The sequence below is a fragment of the Ahaetulla prasina genome, chromosome 2, assembly GCF_028640845.1.
Source record: "Ahaetulla prasina isolate Xishuangbanna chromosome 2, ASM2864084v1, whole genome shotgun sequence".
Taxonomy (NCBI): Eukaryota; Metazoa; Chordata; class Lepidosauria; order Squamata; family Colubridae; genus Ahaetulla; species Ahaetulla prasina.
In genome coordinates this window covers 3222478-3247892 of record NC_080540.1, presented here as the reverse complement: position 1 = coordinate 3247892, position 25415 = coordinate 3222478, and the positions used below count along the sequence as shown (strand labels likewise).

Genomic DNA, 25415 nt, shown 5'->3' with positions numbered 1-25415 from the left:
TTGTAGAAAGGGCGGGAAAGTGGGGCGCGTCTGAGGGGAAGGGAGAGGGCAGGGATGATGGGCTTGGGAGTAGGAGGAAAGGCCCCTCTCCATAGTTCCCTGGCAGACAAAAGGCTTCGATGTTTCCAGAGTCTGCGCTTTCTCTATCTTCTTCTCTTTCCTGTCCAGGAACCGTTTGTGGAGATGTAGAAAAATCTGCTCAGGAAGTGTTGTGGTCCGCCAGCAGCCTATGGAGCTGGCAACAGAGTCGGACAGCAATTAAACTGAGGTGGGGCCAGGGCCATCGGGGAGTGAGGTGCAGACTCCAGAGCCTCCAGAGACTGATAGTAGTGAGGTAGAAGAACAGGAGGAGCCGCTTCCTAATGCACGCATGAGAAGAACTGCCAGAAAGCAACAGCAGTTCAAGCAAAAAGGACAACTTGGGAGTAGGGCCAAGATTATTGGTCCCTCCCATAAGGCTTAAAACAGACCAGCAACAGCATTTGGACTTTGCCAGAAAACAACGTGGTACCCTCGTCTTCTGCTTCGTCTACGTCTTGCATTTATTTTGGTGACTTCTGAACGTTTGCCAAGAAAGGCCTTTGGCAGTTTGCCTAATTGGACCAAGATTTGTGATAAGACTGAGGAATTTGTGTTGGGAGGAATCTGTTTTAATTTAGTTGAAGTATGCTGGGAAGGAAGTAATTCTCAGCTGTTCGAAGACAGTGTTTTTTTTTCACAGACTGAGTTTCCTACTACCTATTTGGGACTAGGTCACAACAGACAGGAGACCCCTGGCCAGGTAAATGAAAATTGAGCATAGAAGCTACAGTATTCCTTAAAAATAAATAAGGACATTCAGATAGTGCTAGACTTACAACAGTTCACTCAGTGACCGTTCAAAGTTATGGTGGAATTGAAATATAGCGATTTATGACTGTTTTTCACACTTGCAACCGTTGCAGTATCCTCATGGTCACGTGATCAAAATTCAGTTGCTTGGCAACTGACTCGTATTTATGACAGTTGCAGTGTTCCGGGTCATGTGATCCCCTCTTGCAACCTTCTGACAAGCAAAATCAATGGGGAAACCAGATTCACTTAACAACCGTGTTACTAAAAACTTCTGTGATTCACTTAACAACCGTGGCAAGGAAAGTTGTAAAATGGGGCAAAACTCACTTAACAAATGTTTCACTTAACAACAGAGATGTTGAGCTCAATTGCGGTCCCAAGTCCAGGACGTGTAGCAATTTTTGTTCATGGAGTTTTTATATTTTATATTTCTTTCAATTCTATTTCCCTTTACAGAACAGAACAGAACAGAACAGAATGTCAGGGTTTCAAGTAACACTCCCAGTGAAAGAAAACTCTTGAGGCTTGGATTTTCTCAAAGTCACATTTTATTAGAGATGTCATATTGGCACATCTGGGGAAAACTGAGTCTGAAAGAATCCAGGGTTTCCCCTCCCAAAGGAAGTTTAAGTCCCTGCCCAACACCCACGAGTCCATCACATGGTCCAATTACAGCATAGTCCCAACTGGACAGGCCTCCTAATTCCAGCCTCCCAGGTGCAGGCCAAGATGGCCTTGACTTTCTGTGAAAGGAATGTTGTTATGACTATGTATCACCGATGCTCCATACAATCCCCCCTCCCAGTTTTCCACACTAGGAAACACGGCAGGCCTGAAGGCACAATGACAGAAATAGCTTCCAGGTCTTAAAGGCCACGCCGCACCCCCACCCCCAACCCGGACAGAAAAGGTATCCTGGAAAGAGAGTAACATAGTAGTTAAAATACAACATATTAACCACTTCTCCCTCCCCGAGTGGGGCTCTTTGGCTTATCAGGAAATTTATCATGGAATTGTTTTATCAGTCTATCTGCCTTAACATTCCAACTTTTAACCCAGTAGCTTCAGACAAAGGGTACCCTTTCGAATGTACTAAGTATTGCAATCTACCTCTATACAGTCTAGACCATTTCAGGATCTATTGATATTCCTACAGGATCTATTTTGGACACGTGACTTATCCATTCTCCTTTTAAAAATGTGAAGGAATCACAATGTCTGAAGGAAGGCTCTTCCACTGGTTAAATGTCTTTACTGTAAGGAAGATTCTTGTTAATTCAAAATTGCTTCTCTCGATTATTTTGAATGCATTGTTTCTTGTCCTGCCCTCTGGTGTTTTGGAAAATAAGTTGACCCCCTCCTCTTTGTGTTAGCCTCTCAAGTACTGGAATATTGCTATCATGGTCACTCCCAATCCTTCTTTTCTTTGACTAGCCAAACCAAAATCCTGCAATCGTTCTTCATATGTTTTAGTCTCAAGGCTTTGAATCAGCCTACTGCTCTTCTCTGCACTTTTTCCAAAGTCTCAACATCTACTTTGTAATTTTAAATTTCATTTTGTTGGATTCAACCTTCTCATTTGGATCAGAAAGCCACAAAATGCATATACATAAAAAGCTATTGCCATGGTGGGGCAGTGGGTTGAATACAGTACTACAAACTAATTGCCCCCAGCCAGGAGTTTGATTCGGATACTGATGGTTGATTCAGCCTTTCATCCTTCTGAGGTCGGTAAAACGAGGACCCAGATTGCTGGGGACCATATGCTGCTCAGAGAGTGTTGCAAAGCATTGTGGAGTGATATATAAGTGGAATTACTATTGCTATATGGTTTCTCATGAGCGTGGATCCATTTATGAGAAGTAAGATTACCTTTCCGAGCAAAGCTCTTTCTACATTCCATGCATTTATATGGCTTCTCCCCTGTGTGGATCACCTTATGGGAAATAAGATGACCTCTTTGAGCAAAGGTCTTTCCACACTCCATGCATTTATAGGAGTTTTCTCGTGTGGAGCTTGTGGTTATTGAGTCCACTGCTATGCGAAAACATTTTCCCACATTCCATGCATTTATACGGTTTCTCCCTTGTTGTGGATCACCTTATGGCGAATAAGACTATCTCTTTGAGCAAAGGTCTTTCCACATTCCAGGCATTTAAATGGCTTTTCCCCTGTGTGGATCACCTTATGGCGAATAAGATGACCTCTTTGAGCAAAGGTCTTTCCACACTCCATGCATTTAAATGGCTTTTCCCCTGTGTGGATCCTATTATGGGAAATAAGATGACCTCTTTGAGCAAAGGTCTTTCCACACTCCATGCATTTATAGAACTTTTCTCTTGTGTGGAGCTTATTGTGGTTATTGAGTCCAGAGCTATGTGAAAACATTTTCCCACACTCCATGCATTCATACGGCTTCTCCCCTGTGTGGATCCTCTCATGGGAAATAAGATGACTTCTTTGAGCAAAGGTCTTTTCACACTCCAGGCATTTAAATGGCTTTTCCCCTGTATGGATCCTCTTATGGGAAGTAAGATGACCTCTTTGAGCAAAGGTCTTTCCACACTCCATGCATTTAAAGGGCTTTTCCCCTGTGTGGATCCTCTTATGGGAAATAAGATTACCTCTTTGAGGAAAGGTCTTTCCACACTCCATGCATTTATAGGACTTTTCTCTTGTGTGGAGCTTATCGTGGATACTGAGTCCACTGCTATGCATAAATGTTTTCCCACTCTCCATATGTTTATACGGCTTTTCCCCTGTGTGGATCCTCTTATGGGAAGTAAGATTACCTCTTTGAGCAAAGGTCTTTCCACACTCCACGCATTTAAATGGCTTTTCCACTGTGTGGATCCTTTTATGAGAAATAAGATTACCTCTTTGAGCAAAGGTCTTTCCACACTCCATGCATTTATAGGACTTTTCTCTTGTGTGGAGCTTATCGTGGATACTGAGTCCACTGCTATGCAAAAACGTTTTCCCACACTCCATACGTTTATACGGCTTTTCCCCTGTGTGGATCCTCTTATGGGAAATAAGATTACCTCTTTGAGCAAAGGTCTTTCCACACTCCATGCATTTATAGAACTTTTCCCTTGTGTGGAGCTTATTGTGTTTATTGAGTCCAGCGTTATGTGAAAACGTTTTTCCACACTCCATGCATTTATACGGCTTCTCCCCTGTGTGGATCCTCTCATGGGAAATAAGATGACTTCTTTGAGTAAAGGTCTTTCCACACTCCAGGCATTTAAATGGCTTTTCCCCTGTGTGGATCACCTTATGGCGAATAAGATGACCTCTTTGAGCAAAGGTCTTTCCACACTCCATGCATTTAAATGGCTTTTCCCCTGTGTGGATCCTTTTGTGGATAGTAAGTACATTACTATAAGCAAAGGTCTTTCCACACTCCATGCATTTATATAACTTTTCCCTTGTGTGGAGCTTATTGTGGTTATTGAGTCCAACGCTATGTGAAAACGTTTTTCCACATTCCATGCATTTATACGGCTTCTCCCCTGTGTGGATCCTCTCATGGGAACTAAGATGACTTCTTTGAGGAAAGGTCTTTCCACACTCCAGGCATTTAAATGGCTTTTCCCCTGTGTGGATCATCTTATGGCGAATAAGATGACCTCTTTGAGCAAAGGTCTTTCCACACTCCATGCATTTAAATGGCTTTTCCCCTGTGTGGATCCTTTTGTGATTAGTAAGTACATTACTATAAGCAAAGGTCTTTCCACACTCCATGCATTTATATAACTTTTCTCTTGTGTGGAGCTTATTGTGGTTATTGAATCCAGCGCTATGTGAAAATGTTTTTCCACACTCCATGCATTTATACGGCTTTTCCCCTGTGTGGATCCTCTCATGGGAAGTAAGATGACTTCTTTGAGCAAAGGTCTTTCCACACTCCAGGCATTTAAATGGCTTTTCTCCTGTGTGGATCACCTTATGGCATATAAGATGACCTCTTTGAGCAAAGGTCTTTCCACACTCCATGCATTTAAATGGCTTTTCTCCTGTATGGATCCTCTTATGGGAAATAAGATTACCTCTTTCAGCAAAGGTCTTTCCACACTCCATGCATTTATAGGACTTTTCTCTTGTGTGGAGCTTATCGTGGTAATTGAGTCCACTGCTATGCCTAAATGTTTTCCCACACTCCATACATTTATATGGCTTCTCCCCTGTGTGGATCATCTTATGGCAGATAAGATGACCTCTTTGAGCAAAGGTCTTTCCACACTCCATGCATTTAAATGGCTTTTCTCCTGTATGGATCCTCTTATGGGAAATAAGATGACCTCTTTGAGCAAAGGTCTTTCCACACTCCATGCATTTATAGGACTTTTCTCTTGTGTGGAGCTTATTGTGGATACTGAGTCCACTGCTATGCCTAAATGTTTTCCCACACTCCATACATTTATATGGCTTCTCCCCTGTGTGGATCATCTTATGGCAGATAAGATGACCTCTTTGAGCAAAGGTCTTTCCACATTCAATGCATTTATATGGCTTCTCCCCTGTGTGGATCCTCTTATGGGAAATAAGATTACCACTTTGAGCAAAGATCTTTCCACACTCCATGCATTTATACAGTTTCTCTCCTGATTGGATCCTTTTAGGGGAAATAAGATTACTACGTCTTCTGAACCTGTTACCAGACTCTCTGCATTTGTATAGCTTCTCCTCAGTGTGAATCCTTTCATGGGAAGTAAGTTGCCTGCTTGTTCTAAAACATGTTCCACATTCCAAACATTGGTAAGGCTTCTCTTTTGCGTCAATCACTTTTTGAGATGTAAGGAACTTATTTCCAAGAGAAGGAATGAATGTCCCATTGTAACTTTGTCCGTTGTGTCTTCTTATAGCATCTTCTCCTTTGTTTTTGCTTAAATAGAGTTCTTTTACTTGTAATTTAGTTTTCATTGGCTTCAAACTTTTCCCAATATATTTTTTCCTTCTTTTTTCCTGTTGGGCAAGAAAGTTTTGCATCGGAGCATCGGTGGAAGATGAGCTTTCCTGATTCCAATCATTTGACTGGTTTCTATCATGGGTTTCTAATTCCGTTCGAATTCCAAACTTCTCTGTTCCATCTTTAGCATTGATCACTTGGAACAGTTCACAGCAATCTTGATTCTCCTGACCATTATTACCTTCAAAGCAAAAGAGAAATGAAAATGATAACAAGGTTAGAGGAAAAGATCAAACCGTAGAAAGTCAAGTAAATTTCTTCTGAATTTTTCCAAAGTTCTGTTATATTTTATGTTTGCATGCTTACAATGGTGTGATATAGACAGAATGATTTTTATATTCATGAGTCCTGAAAGCTTTGAAAATATCTAAAAAACATCCCTTTTTTTACAATTATCTAAATATCTGCAAATCTCACTCAAAGTCTGTTTTGAGTCATGGAATAATCAGGGGAAAAATCCAAGGAGGAATAAAGAGAAGAGTTAAGATTTATTGAGGTGGGTTAATTTCAGCAGAGACCTGTGAGAACTGAAACAATTTTGAAACAAGCTCTTTCTTCCCAAGTGTACCTTGAAGCAGCTGCTTCATGGCGTCTGTCTGGCAGGCAGGACTCCCGCTCAGCTCGTTCCTTGATCCCAGCGATGAGTCTTTGGAGCAAACTTCCTTGCTTGAAGCCTCCCATTGGCTTGTAAATGTCTTTGCACTGAGATTGGAAAGGTTGGGAGGCTTCAAGAATGACTATTTTGCTTCCACAAAGTACTCATCGGTTGGTAAGGGCACTTTGGCCGGATCTGGTACAGGTTTCCGTTTGTAGAGAACAGAGGCCTAAAGTACTTTAGTGTGAGATCACACAAGACGAGAAGTGCAAGATCTCACACTAATGATTTTGCGGGATCTCGCACTGCAATACTTTAGTTCCCAACAAACTGAGGACTGCACGAGATCCAGGGCAAAAGTCTTTGAAAACAAAGAGACCTTCCCTTTGTTTCCAAAGCATTTTGCCCTGGAGCTCGTGCAGGCCTTTCTTAGCAGAGAACAGAGGCCTAAAGTACTTTAGTGTGAGATCACACAAGATGAGAAGTGCAAGATCTCACACTAATGATTTTGCGGGATCTCGCACTGCAATACTTTAGTTCCCAACAAACTGAGGACTGCACGAGATCCAGGGCAAAAGTCTTTGAAAACAAAGAGACCTTCCCTTTGTTTCCAAAGCATTTTGCACCGGAGCTCGTGCAGGCCTTTCTTAGCAGAGAACAGAGGCCTAGAGCAGTGTAGTGTGAGTTCATGTGAGATGACTAGTGCCAGATTTCCCACTATTGATCTTCTGTATCTCTCACTACTTTAGGCCTCTGTATGCACACAAGCAGGCAAAGGAACCAACAGCTTGCTACATCCTCATAAAGTAAGTCCCAGCAGGATGGGGTGGGGATACATGTTGCAACGCCTCTGCTCTCGTTTGTAAGTGTGAATGACGGCCGTGGTGCTGTAACATTTGTAATTTCAGGACTGAGTCTTAAGTACTTGGGAAACAGTTAGGTCGTAACTTGGAATGGTCACTTAGTGAACTGTCGTAACTGAGGGATCACCTGTACCCTAGGATGCTCTGAGGCAGACTTCATGAGGCCTTTGTTCTTGAATTGGATTGGGAGAAAGGTCTTCCATGGCCCAAGCGTGTAAGTTCTGTTCTCACACAATTTGGGGAGGTTTCAGAGGATAAATGACAACACATTCTTCTCACATGACTTCCAGAAGTCACACGAAAGCACACCTCGTTCTTTTCAGCCTCCACAGTTAAGTTCAAATAGAAATGGAAAAATACAGATAAAGAATGGCCCAAAAACACCTAAGCAAAGAGACATTGACTCTTTCTTTCCTTGGGGTACCAGAAGGCCAGATCCTTTCCTTTTCCCTTCCAGGAGATGATATCTGATTAGTGATTTTTTAAAATAAAAAGTAACTATAATCTGTCTTCTTGAACTCTCTGATTGGGGACTAGAAAACTCTTACCCAGAGAGACTACGTTCCGATGGTTTTCAAGCATGACTTCCGAATGCAGCGCTTTTTGGTCAGGATCCAGCTGAGACCATTCCTCCTCAGAGAAATACACAGCCACCTCCTCGAAGGACACCAGACTCTCCTGAACACGGAAAAAAGAAGAGAACAGGAGGATTCGCAAGGTCTCTTCATCTTCATCAATGATTTAGAAAAGGGAATGGAAGGGGAACTCGTCAAATTTGCAGACAAGACCAGAATGACAGAAATACCAACACTCCAGAAGATAGGTTTGAGATATAGAAGGATTGACAGATTGGCACCTTCTAACAAAATGAAATTCAATGGTGAGAAATGTAATGTGCTACATATAGAAAAGAAAAACCAAATCCACTGGCATAGAATAGGTGATACCTGGCTCAAAAGCAGTAAGTGGAAAACGGATCTTGAAGAGGAAGCTATGTTGACTGACAGCAACTTCAACCTGTTATTCCGGTGTCCATGTTGTGGAAGAACAGAAAAATAATCCAGTCCAAACAAGGGGGGAAATAGAAGCAGAGAGCACTCTACACACCCACTTCACTTCCTGAAGGCGAGAATACAAATCTAATAACTTTTCCCTTTCTTACTTGATTTAGAGGTTCAGCAGTTGTTTGAGCATCGTCATAAAAACCAGAAAATTCCATCCTTTGTTTCTCTGTAAGAAATAAATATTTTCAAAATAACTTATTAAAAAATATTTATTTTAGACAATTTATATGCTGCCTATGCACAAATGGCGACTCAAGGAAGCTTACAAAATATAAAACCAATATTAAAACAATAAAAGGAAAATGATATAATATATTAAAATAATAAAATCATCCCCACTCCTCGCCCCGACAACAGCCAATCACAGGAGCCATTTAATGGGCTCCATTCCAGTCTGGGTTCCCCAGGCCCACTGGCAGAACCAGTTCTTCAACGCCAGCCGGAAGAGTGCTACTGTGCGGATCCATTCTAATCTCTGGGGGGATGATGTTCCAGGGAGAGGGAGCCACCACAGAGAAGGCCCTTCTTCTGAGTTTCACCAGGAGTAGCTCCCTAGGGGATGGGACCACAAGACCAGAGATGGCAATTCTCGGTCTTGCCAGGGTTTACACGTTGCTCCCCATCCCTACTGCAAACAATGCGGATTCTGTCCCAAATCCAGGCCCGAATCTTGACTGGTAGGAGTCCTTCCTGTCAATGACTTCTTCAGCCACAACAATACACGAGCACACATTAGATACAAAGTTATGGTAAACTGCGCTAAACTTGATTGCAAAAAATATGACTTCAGTAACAGAGTCACTAATGCCTGGAATGCACTACCGGACTCTGTGGTTTCTTCCCCTAATCCCCAAAACTTTAACCTTAGACTGTCTGCTGTCGACCTCACCCTATTCCTAAGAGGTCTCTAAGGCGAGTGCATAAGTGCACCAGCGTGCCTATCGTGCCTATCTTAATGTTCCCTTTTATATGTATCCATTTCATGTATTCATCATTATGTTTATTCTTATATCTGTTACCTATTGCATGCTTGATAAAACAACCAACCAAACTCTGGAGCTGCTGCAGAACCACATTCTAAACAACCTTTCCCAAAAAGGGAAGATTGGAGACAGGTTGGAAATTATCCAACAGGGTGGAATCCAGCGATGGCTTGTTAAGAAGAGGGCGGACCAGAGCCTCCTTAAAGTGCTGGTGAACTGCCTCCTCCTGTAGGGAAGCATTAATGAACGCCAGCCTCCACCCACCTGTCACCTCCCGGGAAGCTTTCACAAGAAGGGCGGACATGGGTCTAAAATATAGGCGCTTGCATGCATACTCCCTGGGATCCTGTCTACTTCCTCAAGAGCAACAAGGTTAAACCGTTCCCAGATAAAAGAGCAAGAACCTTCCTCAAGGGCTTCCACTGGTCCAGGAACTATGCTGGCATCCAACTGAGAATGAAATTGAGCAATTTTATCTCCCAGAAAAAGCACCAATTCCTCAGCAGGCCCCTTGAGGTGGACCTCAATCTCCCCTTTTCCCAGGAGAAGGAGGTTCACCTAAAGGTTCACCGCTGGGCAATTATCTGAAGATGCAATTAGTGTGGAGAAGTATAAATAGGAGAAGGTATTGTATAGAAGAGAAGAAAGGGCAAAGGTAAAACAGATGGATAAGCCAAGGTTCTTTAATTACCTCCTGAGGTGTCCTGACTTTGTTCTTCCCAAGAGATCCTCTTGAAAAATAGCTCCTGAGAGGAGTTTGATGGTTTTTTCTTTCCCTCAGGATCTCTGATCCCCACAGTGCAGCACTTCCAATAGGAGGAAGGAAGGAAGAAGCAGAATTAAAATATATCACATGACATTAAGTGGATTCCTATATTCTTATAACAGAACCTCCAAGCCCCCAATATCCATCAGTGTGGTTGAGTGAGAAAACAATGGAACAATGTCCTACAACAATAGATGGGACATCTCCACCTATTATGAATGTCAGAGAAGTTTGGGAAGGAGGGTGAAGCATTCAAACACCTTCTCTATTGTCTTTTGAGCTCCCTAAAGTGTCTCACCTGCATCTCAACCTGCTCCTTCTGTTCCGCTGCCTGGCTCAAGAGGAAGCCTTCCACCAGGGCCACCGCCTGGGAGCTGGTCTCTGCTCCATACTCCCGCACCCAGCTCTCCATCTGTGGGGGCAGAAGAGCCAGGAACTGCTCCAGAACCACCAGGTCCAGCATCTGGGCTTTGGTGTGCTTTTCTGGTCTCAGCCATCGCCTGCAAAAGCCATGGAGTCGGCTGCAAAGTCCTCGGGGACCCTCAGCCTCCCGATATTGGATGAAATTCCAGGGCTGAACTTCTGAAGGGAGGATGGTTTCCTCCTCCAGGATCTTGTGCCCAGTCCTTGTCCAGAGCTTCCCAGGCTGAGCAGCTGAGGGGCCTTTTCCGGCTCCCTCCTTTCCCAAAGGTTGTGTCTCCATCCTTTCTCTCTCCTGCAGAGCGACTCCAAATGGCTCCAAGGACTCTTCTGGGTCTCCAGATGCCTTTTCCTTCACGGGAGCATTTCCGGGGCCTCAGGACTCTGATCCCTCCAAGTGATTCCGCTCTTTTTTTTTCTCCAAGAGACAATTTTGGCTGGCAAAGATTTCAAATGGCTTCCAGTTTCTGTATCTGAGAGGGAAACAAAAATAAATGGAGGTGGAATTTAGCCACTGAACAACCTTCCACTGAACGACCTTCACCCAACCTGCCTGGAGCCCCAAGCGGCTCATCCCAGCGCAGGGCCGGGAAGGAGGCAGCTGGAGAGGCCGCCCCGCTTCTCTCCCCCTCCGGAGACAGGATGGGGCCCTCGGGGAGCCTGGTGCGAATCCTGCCTCCTCCTCGCCCGGCTTCTCTCCTCTCCTGCTGGGCCTCCGCAAGGCCGACCCTCCCCTCCCCCCCTCGGGCTCTTCGCATGGAGAGGGAGGCTGGGGAGCATGGGACCCGGGGTTGAAGCCGGAGGATGTCCCGGCGGGGGTCTCTCCCTCCTCGGCCTCCCTTTGCCCGGGAAGAGCCCCCAACTCACCCGGAGAACGTCTGGATCTCCCCCCCGCCAGAGTCTCTCGCAGCCTCTCCGCTTCCTGCGGAGCCCCAGGGGTTAAGGAGAGCGAGTGCGGCCTCCTAGAGCGGCAAGCCCTTGTGATGTCATTTCCTTCCTAGTCTCCTCTGAAAAGGAAGCTGTGACGTTTACCCTCCAGTGGACCAATGGGGAAGCGCATGACGTTACCGTCTCTTAGCAGAGGGCGCCCCCTGGTGGATTAGGGGCAAAGTGCCAGGATTGTAGAAAGGGCGGGAAAGAGGAGCGCGTCTGAGGGAAAGGGAGAGAGCAAGGATGATGGGCTTGGGAGTAGGGAGAAAGGACCCTCTCCATGGCTCCCTGGCAGACAAAAGCTTCAACGTTTCCAGAGGCAGCACTTTCTCCATCTTCCTCTGTTTTCTGTGTGGAGATGGAGAAAAATCTCTCTGGAGGATTTGAACTCACTTCCCTCAAGAACAGCTGCCCTGAAGGCTGGGCATTGATTAGAGAAAGGGTCCAAATGCTGTCGATATAATTTACTTGGACTTCAGTAAAGCATTTGATAAAGTAGACCATAACTTACTACTAGATAAAGTAGAAAAATGTGGGTTAGACAGCACCACCACCAGATGGATTCGTAACTGGCTGACCAACCGCACTCAACGTGTAGTCCTCAATGGAACTACATCCACATGGAGGGAAGTATGCAGTGGAGTACCCCAAGGCTCTGTTTTAGGCCCAGTACTCTTCAACATCTTCATCAATGACTTGGATGAGGGGATAGATGGGGAAACTGATCAAATTTGCAGATGACACCAAGCTGGCACGAATAGCCAACACTCCAGAAGATAGGCTCAAGTTACAGAAGGATCTTGACAGACTTGAACATTGGGTGCTATCTAACAAAATGAAATTCAACAGTGAAAAAAGTAAGGTGCTACATTTAGGCAAAAAATAACACAAAATGCACAGGTACTGTATATGTGGAACCTTGCTCAATAGTAGTAACTGTGAGAGGGATCTTAGAGTCCTAGTGAACAATCAGTTAAATATGAGCCAGCCGTGTGCAGCAGCTGCTAAAAAAGCCAACACAGTTCTGGGCTGCATAAACAGAGGGATAGAATCAAGATCACGTGAAGTGTTAATACCACTTTATAATGCCTTGGTAAGGCCACACTTGGAATGTTGCATTCAATTTTGGTCGCTGCGATGTAAAAAAGATGCTGAGACTCTAGAAAGAGTGCAGAGAAGAGCAACAAAGATGATTAGGGGACTGGCGGCTAAAACATAGGAAGAACGGTTGCAGGAACTGGGTATGTCTAGTTTAATAAAAAGAACTTGTGGCAAATCCTGTCAGAAACAGCCAGTCAGTCAGAAGAGAAGGACCAGGAGGCTCTCTGGGAAACATAGTTTGTGTCTTGGGGTTGTTGAGAACTTTGGTGTTAAGTGAGGAAGATGGAACACAAGCAGGGAAGCCACAATCTGGAAAAATGGAGATTTCTGACATTTTTTTTTTAAATTCAATACATACAGCTGCCCTTCTCAAATTGTGACGCTCAGCCTCACAATGGAGCACCCCGGACGATCTGTCTCTTGTGCATGCTGAATGACGCTGAAGAAAAAGAAAAAAGAACAGTCAGAGTGGGCAGAAGACGAGGACCAGGAACCTCTCTTGGATACACAACTTGTGTGTCTTGTGATTGTTGCAAATTGCAGCCTGAAGTGGAGAAAGATAAACCATTTGTCTGAAGTGCTGTAGGGTTTCCTGCCTAAGCAGGGGGTTGGACTAGAAGACCTCCAACTCTCTTCCAATTCTTCTCTTCTCTTCTCTTCTCTTCTCTTCTCTTCTCTTCTCTTCTCTTCTATTCTATTCTATTCTATTCTATTCTATTCAAGATGGAACACAGGCAGGGAAGCCACAATCTGGAAAAATGAAGATTTCTATTGGTTTTTATTTCTTTAATTCAATATATGCAGCTGCCCTTCTCATGTTAATGGCTCTGGGTGCCTAAGAACAATTGGAAACTCCGAGTGGCTGGTTGTGACCAAAGAAATAATGCTGAAGGTAAACTAATTCCAAAATGGAGAAAAAGCTCAAAGTAGTGAATGTTCCAGAAATTTTACCTCAGAACAAGGCTGTTTGGTGGAGAAATCAAGAAGGGGGGAAATGGCACCTCATGTGTGACTGGAAAAAGGATGGCATTGCAAAATGGTGACAGGAAAAGAGTGAAAAGTGATTTTTTGTTTTAATTATTCCTTTCACCAAACATAAGTGAGGAACTACATTTACATATATCCAAGATACATATAAAAGGGAAAAAAGCAAGAAGAAAATGTGAAAAATACCAAGAGATCTGCTCAGCTTGAATAAATAGATTATTTCTGTGTTGTGTTTTTTTTATGTTTATGTACATACACACCTGGGGTAAAATGCAATCGGCTTCCTTACCAGCACAGAAATGCACATGTGCTCGCCGCCATCATGTCACGGTTTTGACCCTCTGCGCATGCGAAGAAGGCTTTGTACATAGGGTTCAATACCGGGACTCCCGCCAACAACACTACCAGCTCCTTGTACCTCATGTCGCCGGGGCTACAAGTCAGATAGAGGCGGCTGGATTTCACCCCGATATACACATATACAGTACACTTTGCATGTCTAATCACACTTGGCCAAATAAAGTATTAAATTCTGGTGGCTCAGTCTGGTAAGACAGTCTGTTATTAACAGCAGCTGCTTGCAATTACTGCAGGTTCAAGTCCCACCAGGCCCAAGGTTGACTCAACCTTCCATCCTTTATAAGGTAGGTAAAATGAGGACCCAGATTGTTGGGGGCAATAAGTTGACTTTGTATATAATATACAAAAGGATGAAGACTATTGCTTGACATAGTATAAGCCGCCCTGAGTCTTCGGAGAAGGGCGGGATATAAATGCAAATTAAAAATTAAAAAAACCCTGCCCAGGCAGGAAACCCTACACCATTTTAAACAGATGGTTATCCAACATTTTCTTAAAAATTTACAGTGTTGGAGCATTTACAACTTCTGCAGGCAAGTTATTCCACTGATTAATTGTTCTGTCAGGAAATTTCTCCTTAGTTCTAAGTTGCTTCTCTCCTTGATCAGTTTCCACCCATTGCTTCTTGTCCTGCTTTCAGGTGCTTTGGAGAACAGCCCGACTCCCTCTTCTTTGTGGCAACCCCTGAGATATTGGAACACTGCTATCATGTCTCCCCTAGTCCTTCTTTTCATTAAACTAGACACACCCAGTTCCTGCAGCCGTTCTTCATACGTTTTAGCCAGGGATGAAATCCAGCAGGTTCTGGAGAACCGGTAGCGAAAATTTTGAGCAGTTTGTAGAACCGGCAAATACCTCCTCTGGCTGGCCCAGGGGTGGGGAGGGAATGGGGATTTTGTAGTATCCTTCCCCTGCCACTCCCACAAAGCCACACCACTCCTACCAAGCCACGGTCACAGAACTGGTAGTAAAAAAAATTGGATTTCCCCACTGGTTTAACATCCAGTCCCCTAATCCTCTTTATTGCTCTTCTCTTCCAAAGAGGAAGCCTACAGAAAAGGTGATAAAATGCTGTACAATCAGGCCAGAAATGCACTAACAAGGGAGATAAGAGCAGCAAAAAGAAGCTACTCTGAAAAGCTAAAGAATCAATTTTCAGCAAATGAACCAGCAAACATGTGGAAAACTCTTAAAAATATCACCGGCTATGGCAAACCTCCTTCCCAGGCTGAAGGTAATCAACAACTGGCAGATGACCTGAATGAGTTTTACTGCAGGTTTGAAAGGAAACTACAGCCACCTATCTCCACAACCCCCATCTCAGACACAGCAACAACAGCCAAGCCTCCTACAACTGACCCCATTTCATTGGGTTCACAACCCCTAGTGATCACAGAAAAGGAAGTGCAGGACCTATTTCACAGACAAAAGCCAGGAAAAGCGCCAGGCCCAGACAAGATAACTCCTTCTTGCTTAAAAGTCTGTGCTGACCAATTGGCCCCCATCTTCACCCATATTTTCAATAAATCACTAGAGATGTGCTATGTTCCTTCTTGCTTCAAACGCTCTACCATCATCCCAGTGCCGAAGAAGCCCACCATCAAGGAACTGAATGACTACAGACCAGTTGCTCTAACATCTGTAGTCATGAAAACCTTTGAAAGGCTAGTGCTTTCCTACCTGAAAACCATCACGAATCCGCTTTTAGACCCCTTGCAATTTGCATACCGAGCAAATAGATCAACAGATGATGCTGTTAATATGGCTCTGCACTACATCCTACAACATCTTGAGTCTCCAAAGACCTATGCAAGGGTCCTCAGCATTCAATACCATCATTCCAGACATTCTTCTAACTAAGCTAAACCAGCTACAGTACCGGAACAGACTTGTAAGTGGATCACAAGCTTCCTAACAAACAGGAAGCAGCAGGTGAAGCTAAGCAAGATCACATCAAATACCTGTACAATTAGCACAGGGGGCCCCCAAGGCTGTGTGCTCTCCCCACTTCTCTTCTCTCTGTATACCAATGACTGCATCTCCAATGATCCATTTGTTAAGCTACTGAAGTTCGCAGATGACACAACAGTGATTGGTCTCATTCAAGACAATGACGAATACGCATATAGACGAGAGGTCGAACGACTAGCCTTGTGGTGCAACCAAAACAATCTGGAACTGAACACACTCAAAACCGTAGAAATGGTGGTAGATTTTAGGAAAAACCCTTCCATACTTCCACCTCTCACAATACTTGACAACACAGTATCAACAGTAGAAACCTTCAAATTTCTGGGTTCTATCATATCGCAAGATCTCAAATGGACAGCTAACATCAAAAACATCATTAAAAAAGGACAACAAAGAATGTTCTTTCTGCGCCAACTCAGTAAGCTCAAACTGCCCAAGGAGCTGCTGATCCAGTTCTACAGAGGAATTATTGAGTCTGTCATTTGCACCTCTATAACTGTCTGGTTCGGTTCTGCAACCCAACAAGAAAACACAGACTTCAGAGGATAATTAGAACTGCAGAAAAATAATTGCTACCAACTTGCCTTCCATTGAGGACCTGTATACTGCACGAATCAAGAAGAGAGCCGTGAAAATATTTGCAGATCCCTCGCATCCTGGACATAAACTGTTTCAACTGCTACCCTCAAACGACGCTATAGAGCACTGCACACCAGAACAACTAGACACAAGAACAGTTTTTCCCAAGGCCATCACTCTCCTAAACAAATAATTCCCTCAACACTGTCAGACTATTTACTGAATCTGCACTACTATTAATCGTTTCATAGTTCCCATCACCAATCTCTTTCCACTTATGACTGTATGACTATAACTTGTTGCTGGCAATCCTTATGATTTATATTGATATATTGATCATCAATTGTGTTGTAAATGTTGTACCTTGATGAACGTATCTTTTCTTTTATGTACACTGAGAGCATATGCACCAAGACAAATTCCTTGTGTGTCCAATCACACTTGGCCAATAAAATTCTATTCTATTCTATTCTATTCTATTCTGCACTCTTTCCAGAGTCTTTTTTACATCTTTTTTACACCGTGGTGACCAAAACTGAATGCAGTATTTCAAGTGTGGCCTTACATGTCAGCCCCTGCGAGGTTATCCAATTAAGAAGCCCAACCAGGAGTATTTGACTCTGTCTTTGTTGTATAGCTAGTCCTCACCTTACAACAGTTCATTTAATGACCTTTCAAAGTTACAACGGCACTGAAAAGAGTGACTTATGACCATTTTTCAGAATTATAACAGTTACACCACCCCCGTAGTCACATGATCGAAACTCAAGACGCACGGCAACCGGTTCATTTCTATAACCGTTGTAATGTCCCGGGGTCATGCGATCCACTTTTGCGACCTTCAGACAAGCGAAGTCCAACGGGGAAGCCAGATTCACTTAACATCCATGTTACTAACAGTGATTCACTTAACAACTGTGACAAGAAAGGTCGTAAAATGGGGCAAAATTAACTTAAGAAATGTTTCACTTAGCAACAGAAATGTTGGGCTCAACTGTGGTCGTAACTCAAGGCCTAGCTGTATTAATAGAATAGGTCATATTAATAAAATCTTAATAGATTAAGCAGTGGCAGTCAACCTGGTCCCTACCGCCCACTAGTGGGTGTTCCAGCTTTCATGGTGGGCGGTAGGGGTTTTGTCCGATACTGAAGCACTTTCCTTTTTTTTATTTAATTGACTTTTTAAAAAAAATTCATAGCATTATTTAAAAACATTTTCATTAGGTTTTCATAAAATTCCCCGTGACAATTTAAATTTCTGAAAATATATTATCTGTATTGCCCGCGCCTAAGTTTAGTTCACGTTACGTAAGTGAAATTAAATGGCGCTATAGTGCAACCACAAACAAAAGAGCCTCATCCCAGAATAGCTCGCGCATCTCCACCCACACCACCCAGCTGTAACAGACAAGCAGAGCTGGTAGCCGGCGCCTGCCCCCCCCAAACCCAATCCACGATGCATGAGAGGTATGCGCATATGACGATACATGGCGCATTACTGTGGAACTGGTGGGCAGTTAGAAAATTTTACTATTAACAGAGATACAAAAGTGGGCAGTAGGTATAAAAAGGTTGACTACCCCTAGATTAATGTAATGGGTTATATTGAATCTTGCAGGGCTAAAAATATTTCTCCCCTCTTTTTCTTTTACTCTTTTATTATGGAGGGCCCTTTCTGAGAACTTTCTCATGTCCTCCCCTACTGTGTGCTGAGAAATCTTATACACACTGCTTTTACAATCTACCTGGCTGCCCAAGGCCATTTCCACATACCATTATGTCACACAAGAGACTCTTGATTTCAAATGAGGCTGCTGTTGTGCCTCGTCCTCCCTCCTCTCCTCAACCGGGCCCCTCCCGTCTCCACCCAGGCCTGTTATCAGACTCCGAGTCTGATAATGAAGATGAATGGCCTGTCATGCCTCCAGCCCCCGGCCCTGGCCCCATGCCCGGACAGGATGTCAGGAGTGAACAGACAAGCCTGATAAACTTCACTCCTACAGCATGTGAGCAGGAAGCCAGCCACGTGCTGGAATTACTAACAGCAGATCCAGCTGAAGAGACTTCAAAGTGGGAGGATCCTCACTTCCGGAGATCTGAGAGGCGACGCCAGCAGAAGGAAGGGAGGGGCAGGCCTGGATAAATACTGAGTCATGGAACCATACCCCACAGCCTATATAAAGGACCTGCTTTTATTTATTTATTTATTTATTTATTTATTTATTTATTTATTTAATTTATTTTATTTTATTTTATTTTATTTTATTTTATTTTATTTTATTTTATTTTATTTTATTTTATTTTATTTTATTTTATTTTATTTTATTTTATTTTATTTTATTTTATTTTATTTTATTTTTATACCGCCCTTCTCCCGAAGGACTCAGGGCGGTGTACAGCCAGATAAAAATCCACAATATACACATTAAAACAGGATTAAAACAAACATATTACAAGGTGGCCAAAATTTAAAACTATTTAAAACCTTAAAATATAAATAACCCCAATTAAAATTAATAAAACTGTTAAGCCAGTCCCGCTTGAATGAATAGGTGCGTTTTCAGCTCACGGCGAAAAGTCTGAAGATCAGGCACTTGATGTAAACCAGGGGGAAGTTCGTTCCAAAGCGTAGGAGCTCCAACAGAGAAGGCCCTGTCCCTGGGGGCCGCCAGCCGACATTGTTTGGCGGACGGCACCCTGAGAAGGCCCTCTATGTGTGAGCGTACGGGTCGGTGGGAGGCATAAGGTAACAGCAGGCGGTCCCGTAAGTACCCAGGCCCTAAGCCATGGAGCGCTTTAAAGGTGGTAACCAAAATCTTGAAGCGCACCCGAAAGACCACAGGGAGCCAGTGCAGACTGCGCAGGAGTGGTGTTACATGGGAGCAACGAGTTGCTCTCACTATTACCCGCGCAGCTGCATTCTGGACTAGCTGCAGCCTCCGGGTGCACTTCAAGGGCAGCCCCATGTAGAGAGCATTGCAATAATCCAAACAGGAAGTGACAAGAGCATGAGTGACCGTGCATAAGGCATCCCGGTCAAGGAAGGGGCGCAACTGGCGGACCAAGCGTACTTGGTAAAAGGCCCTCTTGGAGACGGCCGCCAAATGATCGTCAAACGACAGCCGCCCATCCAAGAAGACACCCAAGTTGCGCACCCTTTCCATTGGGGCCAATAACTCGCCCCCCACAGTCAGCCGCGGCTGCAGCTGACTGTACCGGGGTGCCGGCATCCACAGCCATTCCGTCTTGGAGGGATTGAGCTTGAGTCTGTTTCTCCCCATCCAGACCCGTACGGCTTCCAGACACCGGGATAGCGCTTCGACAGCTTCGTTGGGGTGGTCCGGGGTGGAAAAGTACAGCTGCGTATCATCAGCGTACAGATGGTAACTCACCCCGAAACCACTGATGACCTCACCCAGCGGCTTCATGTAGATGTTGAACAGGAAGGGCGAGAGAATCAACCCCTGAGGCACCCCACAAGTAAGGCACCTCGCGGTCGACCGCTGCCCCCCTGTCAACACCGTCTGCGACCGGTCGGAGAGATAGGAGGAGAACCACCGATAAACGGTGCCTCCCACTCCCAAACTCTCCAACCGGTGCAGCAAGATACCATGGTCGATGGTATCAAAAGCCGCTGAGAGATCTAATAGGACCAGGGCAGAGGAACAACCCCTATCCCTGGCCCTCCAGAGGTCATCCACCAACGCGACCAAAGCTGTCTCCGTACTATGTCCGGACCGGAAGCCGGACTGGAACAGGTCTAGATAGACGGCTTCATCCAGGTACTGGGGAAGCTGCCATGCAACCACACTCTCTACAACCTTCGCCACAAAGCAAAGGTTGGAGACTGGACGATAATTTCCCAAAATAGCTGGGTCCAGGGAAGGCTTCTTGAGGAGGGGTCTCACCACCGCCTCTTTCAAGGCAGCGGGGAAAACCCCTTCCAACAATGAAGCACTTATAATTCCCCGGAGCCAGCCTCGTGTCACTTCCTGAGTAGCCAGCACCAGCCAGGAAGGACACGAGTCCAGTAAACATGTGGTTGCATGTAACCTCCCCAGCAACCTGTCCACGTCCTCGAGAGCCACAGACTCAAACTCATCCCAAACAACCTCAACAAGACGTGCCTCCGTCATCCCACTTGGATCATCGCAATTTTGGTCTAAACTATCCCGAAGCTGAACGATTTTATCGTATAGATAACCGTTAAACTCCTCGGCACGTCCCTGTAAGGGGTCATCCCGCCCCCCCTGATGAAGGAGTGAGCGAGTCACCCGAAACAGGGTGGCCAGGCGGTTATCTGCCGATGCAATGAGGGTGGAAACGTAAGAACGTTTCGCCTCCCTCATTGCCACTAGGTAGGTCTTAGTAAAAGATCTCACTAGTGTCCGATCAGCCTCGGAACGGCTAGACCTCCAGGTACTCTCTAGGGGTCTTCTCCGGCGTTTCATCTCCCTCAGCTCCTCAGAGAACCAAGGAGCCAATTGAGATCTACGCCGGGTCAGAGGCCGCAAAGGCACGACACGATCCAAAGCCCCAGCTGCAGCCCGTTCCCAGACTGCAACTAGTTCTTCAGTCATGCCGTGGGCAAGATCCTCAGGAAACAGCCCAAGCTCCGTCCGGAACCTCTCAGGGTCCATCAGGCGCCTGGGACGGAACCAACGCATTGGCTCCGTCTCCCTGCGGTGGTGGGCGGCGGTCCAAAAGTCCAGGCGAAGGAGAAAATGATCTGACCATGACACCGGTTCCGTCACTAAATCTCCTAATTCCAGATCATTAATCCACTGTCCAGAGATAAAAATCAGATATAGTGTGCCTCCCCCTGTGTGTGTAGGGCCATCAGTTACTTGAATCAGGTCCATGGCCGTCATGGAAGCCTGGAACTCCTGAGCTACCGTTGATGACAAGCTGGCCGATGGCAAGTTGAAATCCCCCATGACCAAAAGTCTGGGAATCTCAACTGCCACCTCGGCAAGCACCTCCAGCAGCTCAGGTAGGGCTGTAGTCACGCAGCAAGGAGCCAGGTACGCGATCAACAGACCCATCTGATTCCTATGGCCCCACTTCACAAGGAGGGATTCACAACCAGCTATCTATTTATTTATTATTTATTTATTATTTAAATTTATATACCGCCCTATCTCCCAAAGGACTCAGGGCGGTACACAGGCATATAAAACATCGATACACAAAATTTAAAATAATCTTTAAAAAACTTATTCCAATGCCCTATCATTAAAAATAGAAATATAAATATTAAAATCAATTTAAAACCCCTATAAAATTTAAAATCTAAGCCAGTCCTGCACAGATGAATAAATGTGTCTTGAGCTCGCGACGGAAGGTACGAAGGTCCGAAAGTTGACGGAGTCCTGGGGGGAGCTCGTTCCAGAGGGCGGGAGCCCCCACAGAGAAGGCCCTTCCCCTGGGCGTCGCCAGACGACACTGCCTAGCTGACGGCACCCTGAGGAGTCCCTCCCTGTGAGAGCGCACGGGTCGGTGAGAGGTATCTGGTCGCAGTAGGCGGTCCCGTAGATAACCCGGCCCTATGCCATGGCACATCTGAGGCACAGTGGACTCCCTCGGCTCTAGGCTTTCTTTAATCACAACCGCCACCCCTCCACCCCTACCTTGGGCCCTCGGCTGATGAAATGCGCGGAAACCCGGAGGGCACAGTTCAACCAGGGGAACACCCCCCTCTGTGCCCAACCAGGTCTCCGTAATGCCCGTAAAGTCCACGGTCTCCCTCTAAATAAGATCACAAATCATGGGAGCCTTATTGAGCACGGACCGGGCATTGCACAGCATCAGCCGAAGACCCAAGCTCTGAGGATCTTGGCCGTCCAGGGAACGAGTAAGGACTGAGGGGCCGGAGCACGTGATCGCTTTTAGACATCGAGCACGTGCTCCCAGGGAACGATACGACCCCTTGCCTCCGCCATATCTGCCTCTCCCACTTACCGTACAGATGGAATAACACTCTACGCTCTGAACATCCCCCTCCCCCTCTGTCTTCGGACCTGATGAAATAGTGCCGTGAGCACGCACTGGGACTGGACATACCCTCCCTGACGGGCTTCTTCCCCTACCTGTCAATTCCCTCCCCCCCTTTAAACCCCCCCCCGACGGGTTACCCCTATTATCCGGCCTCACCCTCCCACCCCTTAAAAATTCCCTATTTAAAAACCCCCACAGGTTCTTTTTTTTCGCATGCTTTTGGCATTCCGACTTTGAGTCAAGCAAAGTCTCATCTAGTTTGCTGCTATCGGACTCTATCACTGAAGTCACAACCTGGACTCCTGCCTGCCCTGATAAACCTCAAAGGAATTTGACAAGCCGCAGAGGCTTCGTTGCCATGTTTGATACGGACTTCCTAGACCCGGTCGTCGGAGGGGGAGGGGGACACGACAGCTGCAGATATTATATTTACCATACAAATAGAAACTTCCTGTTCAACATAGATGGATAATAAGGCTGTATAATAGCAGATAAAGTGCCCAGCCCGGGAATTACTGAAAACTTTCTAGAATCTAGACAGTCGCTTTGAACCGGGAGCGGAACAATTGATAGAAGACACCAATGTTTATTTCAGTGTTTGTTTTTGTCTGAAAATAGATATTGGGTTCTTCCAGAATTCTAGAGTTGGGAGGGATTTTACAGGGCATCTAGACAAACCTCTTGCATAAGGAGGATCTATTAAAGCAATGTTTTTCAACCTTAAGCCATGTTAAAGATGTGTGGACCTCAACTCCCAGAATTCCTCAAGTAGCATGGCTGGCTGGGGAATTCTGGAAGTTAAAGTCCACACATCTTAACCAGTGGTGGAATTCAAATATTTTTACTACCGGTTCTGTGGGTGTGGCTTGGTGGGCATGGGGTGGCTTGGTGGGCATGGCTTGGTGGGCATGGCAGGGGAAGGATACTGCAAAATCTCCATTCCCATCCCACTCCTGGAGGAAGGATATTGCAAAATCTCCATTCCCACCGCACTCTGAGGCCAGCCAGAGGTAGTATTTGCCGGTTCTCCAAACTACTCAAAATTTCCGCTACCAGTTCTCCGGAACCTGTCAGAACCTGCTGAACAGCACCCCTGATCTTAACATGGTTAAAGTTGACAAACACTGTCTTAAAGCTGTCATCTCTGGTTAAAGATCTCTATCAAGGAAGAACCAACATTTCATGTAGTCCTCAGTTCCACTGGCTGACGGCTTAAATGGCCAGGGTTTCTTCAGGTGTATAACTTGAATCTGACCATTTGTAATGCTACTCCATTGGTCTTGGTCCTGGCCCACTGAGGCAACAGAGAATAATCCCATTCCCTCTGCCGTAAATCTTCATTCTTGAAGACTGCTAGCCCATCTCCCCTTGGCCATTCAACATCCCCAGATCCTTCAACTCTTTCTCACAAGATGGTTCATCAACTTGGTAGCCCTCGGCTACAAATTCTCTTCAGTTTGCCTCTCTCCTTTCTGAACTGTGATGCCCAGAAGCGAACAAAAGATTTGGACTTCTGCTCTTGTTAATGCACCCCGATTGCCTTTTCTTTTTAGCGGTTGGATCACATAGCTGGCTGGTGTCTAACTTGTGGCACAGGTGAAATCCAGCAGGTTCTGACAGGTTTTGGAGAACCAGTAGCGGGAATTTTAAACAGTTTGGAGAACCGGCAAATACCATCTCTAGCTGGTCCCAAGGGTGGCTCAGTGGCTAAGATGCTGAGCTTGTCGATCGAAAGGTCAGCAGGTCAGTGGTTCGAATCCCTAGTTCGTGTAACGGAGTGAGTTCCCGTTACTTCTCCCAGCTTCTGCCAACCTAGCAGTTTGAAAGCACATAAAAAATGTAAGTAGAAAAATAAGGACCACCTTTGGTGGGAAGGTAACAGCGTTCCGTGCGCCTTTGGTGTTTAGTCATGCTGGCAACATGATCGCAGAAACATCTTTGAACAGCGCCGGCTCTTCGGCTTTGAAACGGAAATGAGCACCACCCCCTAGAGTCAGGAGCAACTAGCACATATGTGCAAGGGGAACCTTTACCTTTTAGCTGGTCCCAGAGTGGGGTAGGAATGGAGATTTTGCAATATCCTTCTCCTAGGAGTGGGGAGGGAATGGGCATTTTGCAGTAGCCTTCCCCTACTACACCCACCAAGCCACGATCACAGAGCCGGTAATAAAAAAAAGTTGGATTTCACCACTGACTTGTGGTCTATAGAGACACCCCAGGTCTCTTTCACATGTACTACCACCAGCCGTTTCCACCCACCCTCCTCTATTTGCACCACAGAACAGGGTAAGGACCGCAGCAAATGGGACTAAAGGAGAGCATCTTGCCTTGGGAATAAAAACCATTGGTTAAAAAAAAATATCTGGGCTTCAAGTCTGCAAATATAACCTCACTTATCCTAAGGAGGCGGTGGCAAGGCGGAAGTTCAGATTTGTGCCACCTGAGCTGTATTCTTGCCTAACGAAGCGACAACAAAAGCAACAAAACCCAGGTGCCAAATCACGCCAAGCCCTGGAGAATCTGAAAAGAGGAATCTGGAACGCTGTGCCCCATGGATTCAAAGAAAGCAAAGGTCTCCAACCTTGGCCACTTTAAGTCTGGAGGACTTCAACTCCCAGGTTTGCTGGCTGGGGAATTCTGGGAATTGAAATCCACCAGGCTTAAAGTGGCCAAGGTTGGGGACCCCTGAAATAAAGGATCTACTGCAGTAAACGGGGAACGACTCAAGATTGTGAGTGATCTTTCGAAGAGGGGCAGGTTCTCTAAGGCAGGGGTCTCCAACCTTGGTCCCTTTAAGACTTGTGGACTTCAACTCCCAGAGTTCCTCAGCCAGGGAAGCTGGCTGAGGAACTGTGGGAGTTGAAGTCCACAAGTCTTAAAGGGACCAAGGTTGGAGACCCCTGCTCTAAGGTCCCTGCCCCGCTCCTAGCCTCGGACTGTCGCTTGCCCGCCCACCCCCGGGCGGAGACTCCTCCGAGATCCGCCCAGCACCT

The 25415-nt window shown here is 45.5% G+C and overlaps 1 protein-coding gene across 2 annotated transcripts; it reads right to left on the bottom strand.

Moving 5' to 3' along the window:
• Positions 1-1364: 1364 nt before the first annotated feature.
• Positions 1365-11473, bottom strand: LOC131192649 (zinc finger protein 729-like). 2 transcript variants are annotated; one of them, XM_058171994.1, is made up of 6 exons: positions 11365-11473; positions 10376-10970; positions 10003-10117; positions 8427-8494; positions 7813-7942; positions 1365-5987 (listed from the first exon to the last, which is right to left on the bottom strand). In XM_058171994.1, exons 2-6 carry the CDS (start codon positions 10778-10780, stop codon positions 2905-2907), a joined length of 3801 nt encoding a protein of 1266 aa, XP_058027977.1. In that variant the 5' UTR covers positions 10781-10970; positions 11365-11473; the 3' UTR covers positions 1365-2904. The 2 variants fall into 2 exon arrangements, with proteins under 2 accessions (XP_058027977.1, XP_058027978.1); XM_058171995.1 differs by lacking the exons at positions 8427-8494; positions 10003-10117; positions 10376-10970; positions 11365-11473 and adding an exon at positions 8212-8405.
• Between the last annotated feature and the right edge of the window lie 13942 nt (positions 11474-25415).

Bases quoted from the DNA above. Each gene is read 5' to 3' on its own strand.
- LOC131192649 (XM_058171994.1), bottom strand. From the start codon at position 10,780: ATGGAGACACAACCTTTGGGAAAGGAGGGAGCCGGAAAAGGCCCCTCA. The intron at 8,495-10,002 runs GTAATTAAAGAA...TATTTCTTACAG, and splicing joins AAGTCAGGACACCTCAGGAG to AGAAACAAAGGATGGAATTT. The intron at 7,943-8,426 runs GTAAGAAAGGGA...TTCCGTGTTCAG, and splicing joins CTGCTGAACCTCTAAATCAA to GAGAGTCTGGTGTCCTTCGA.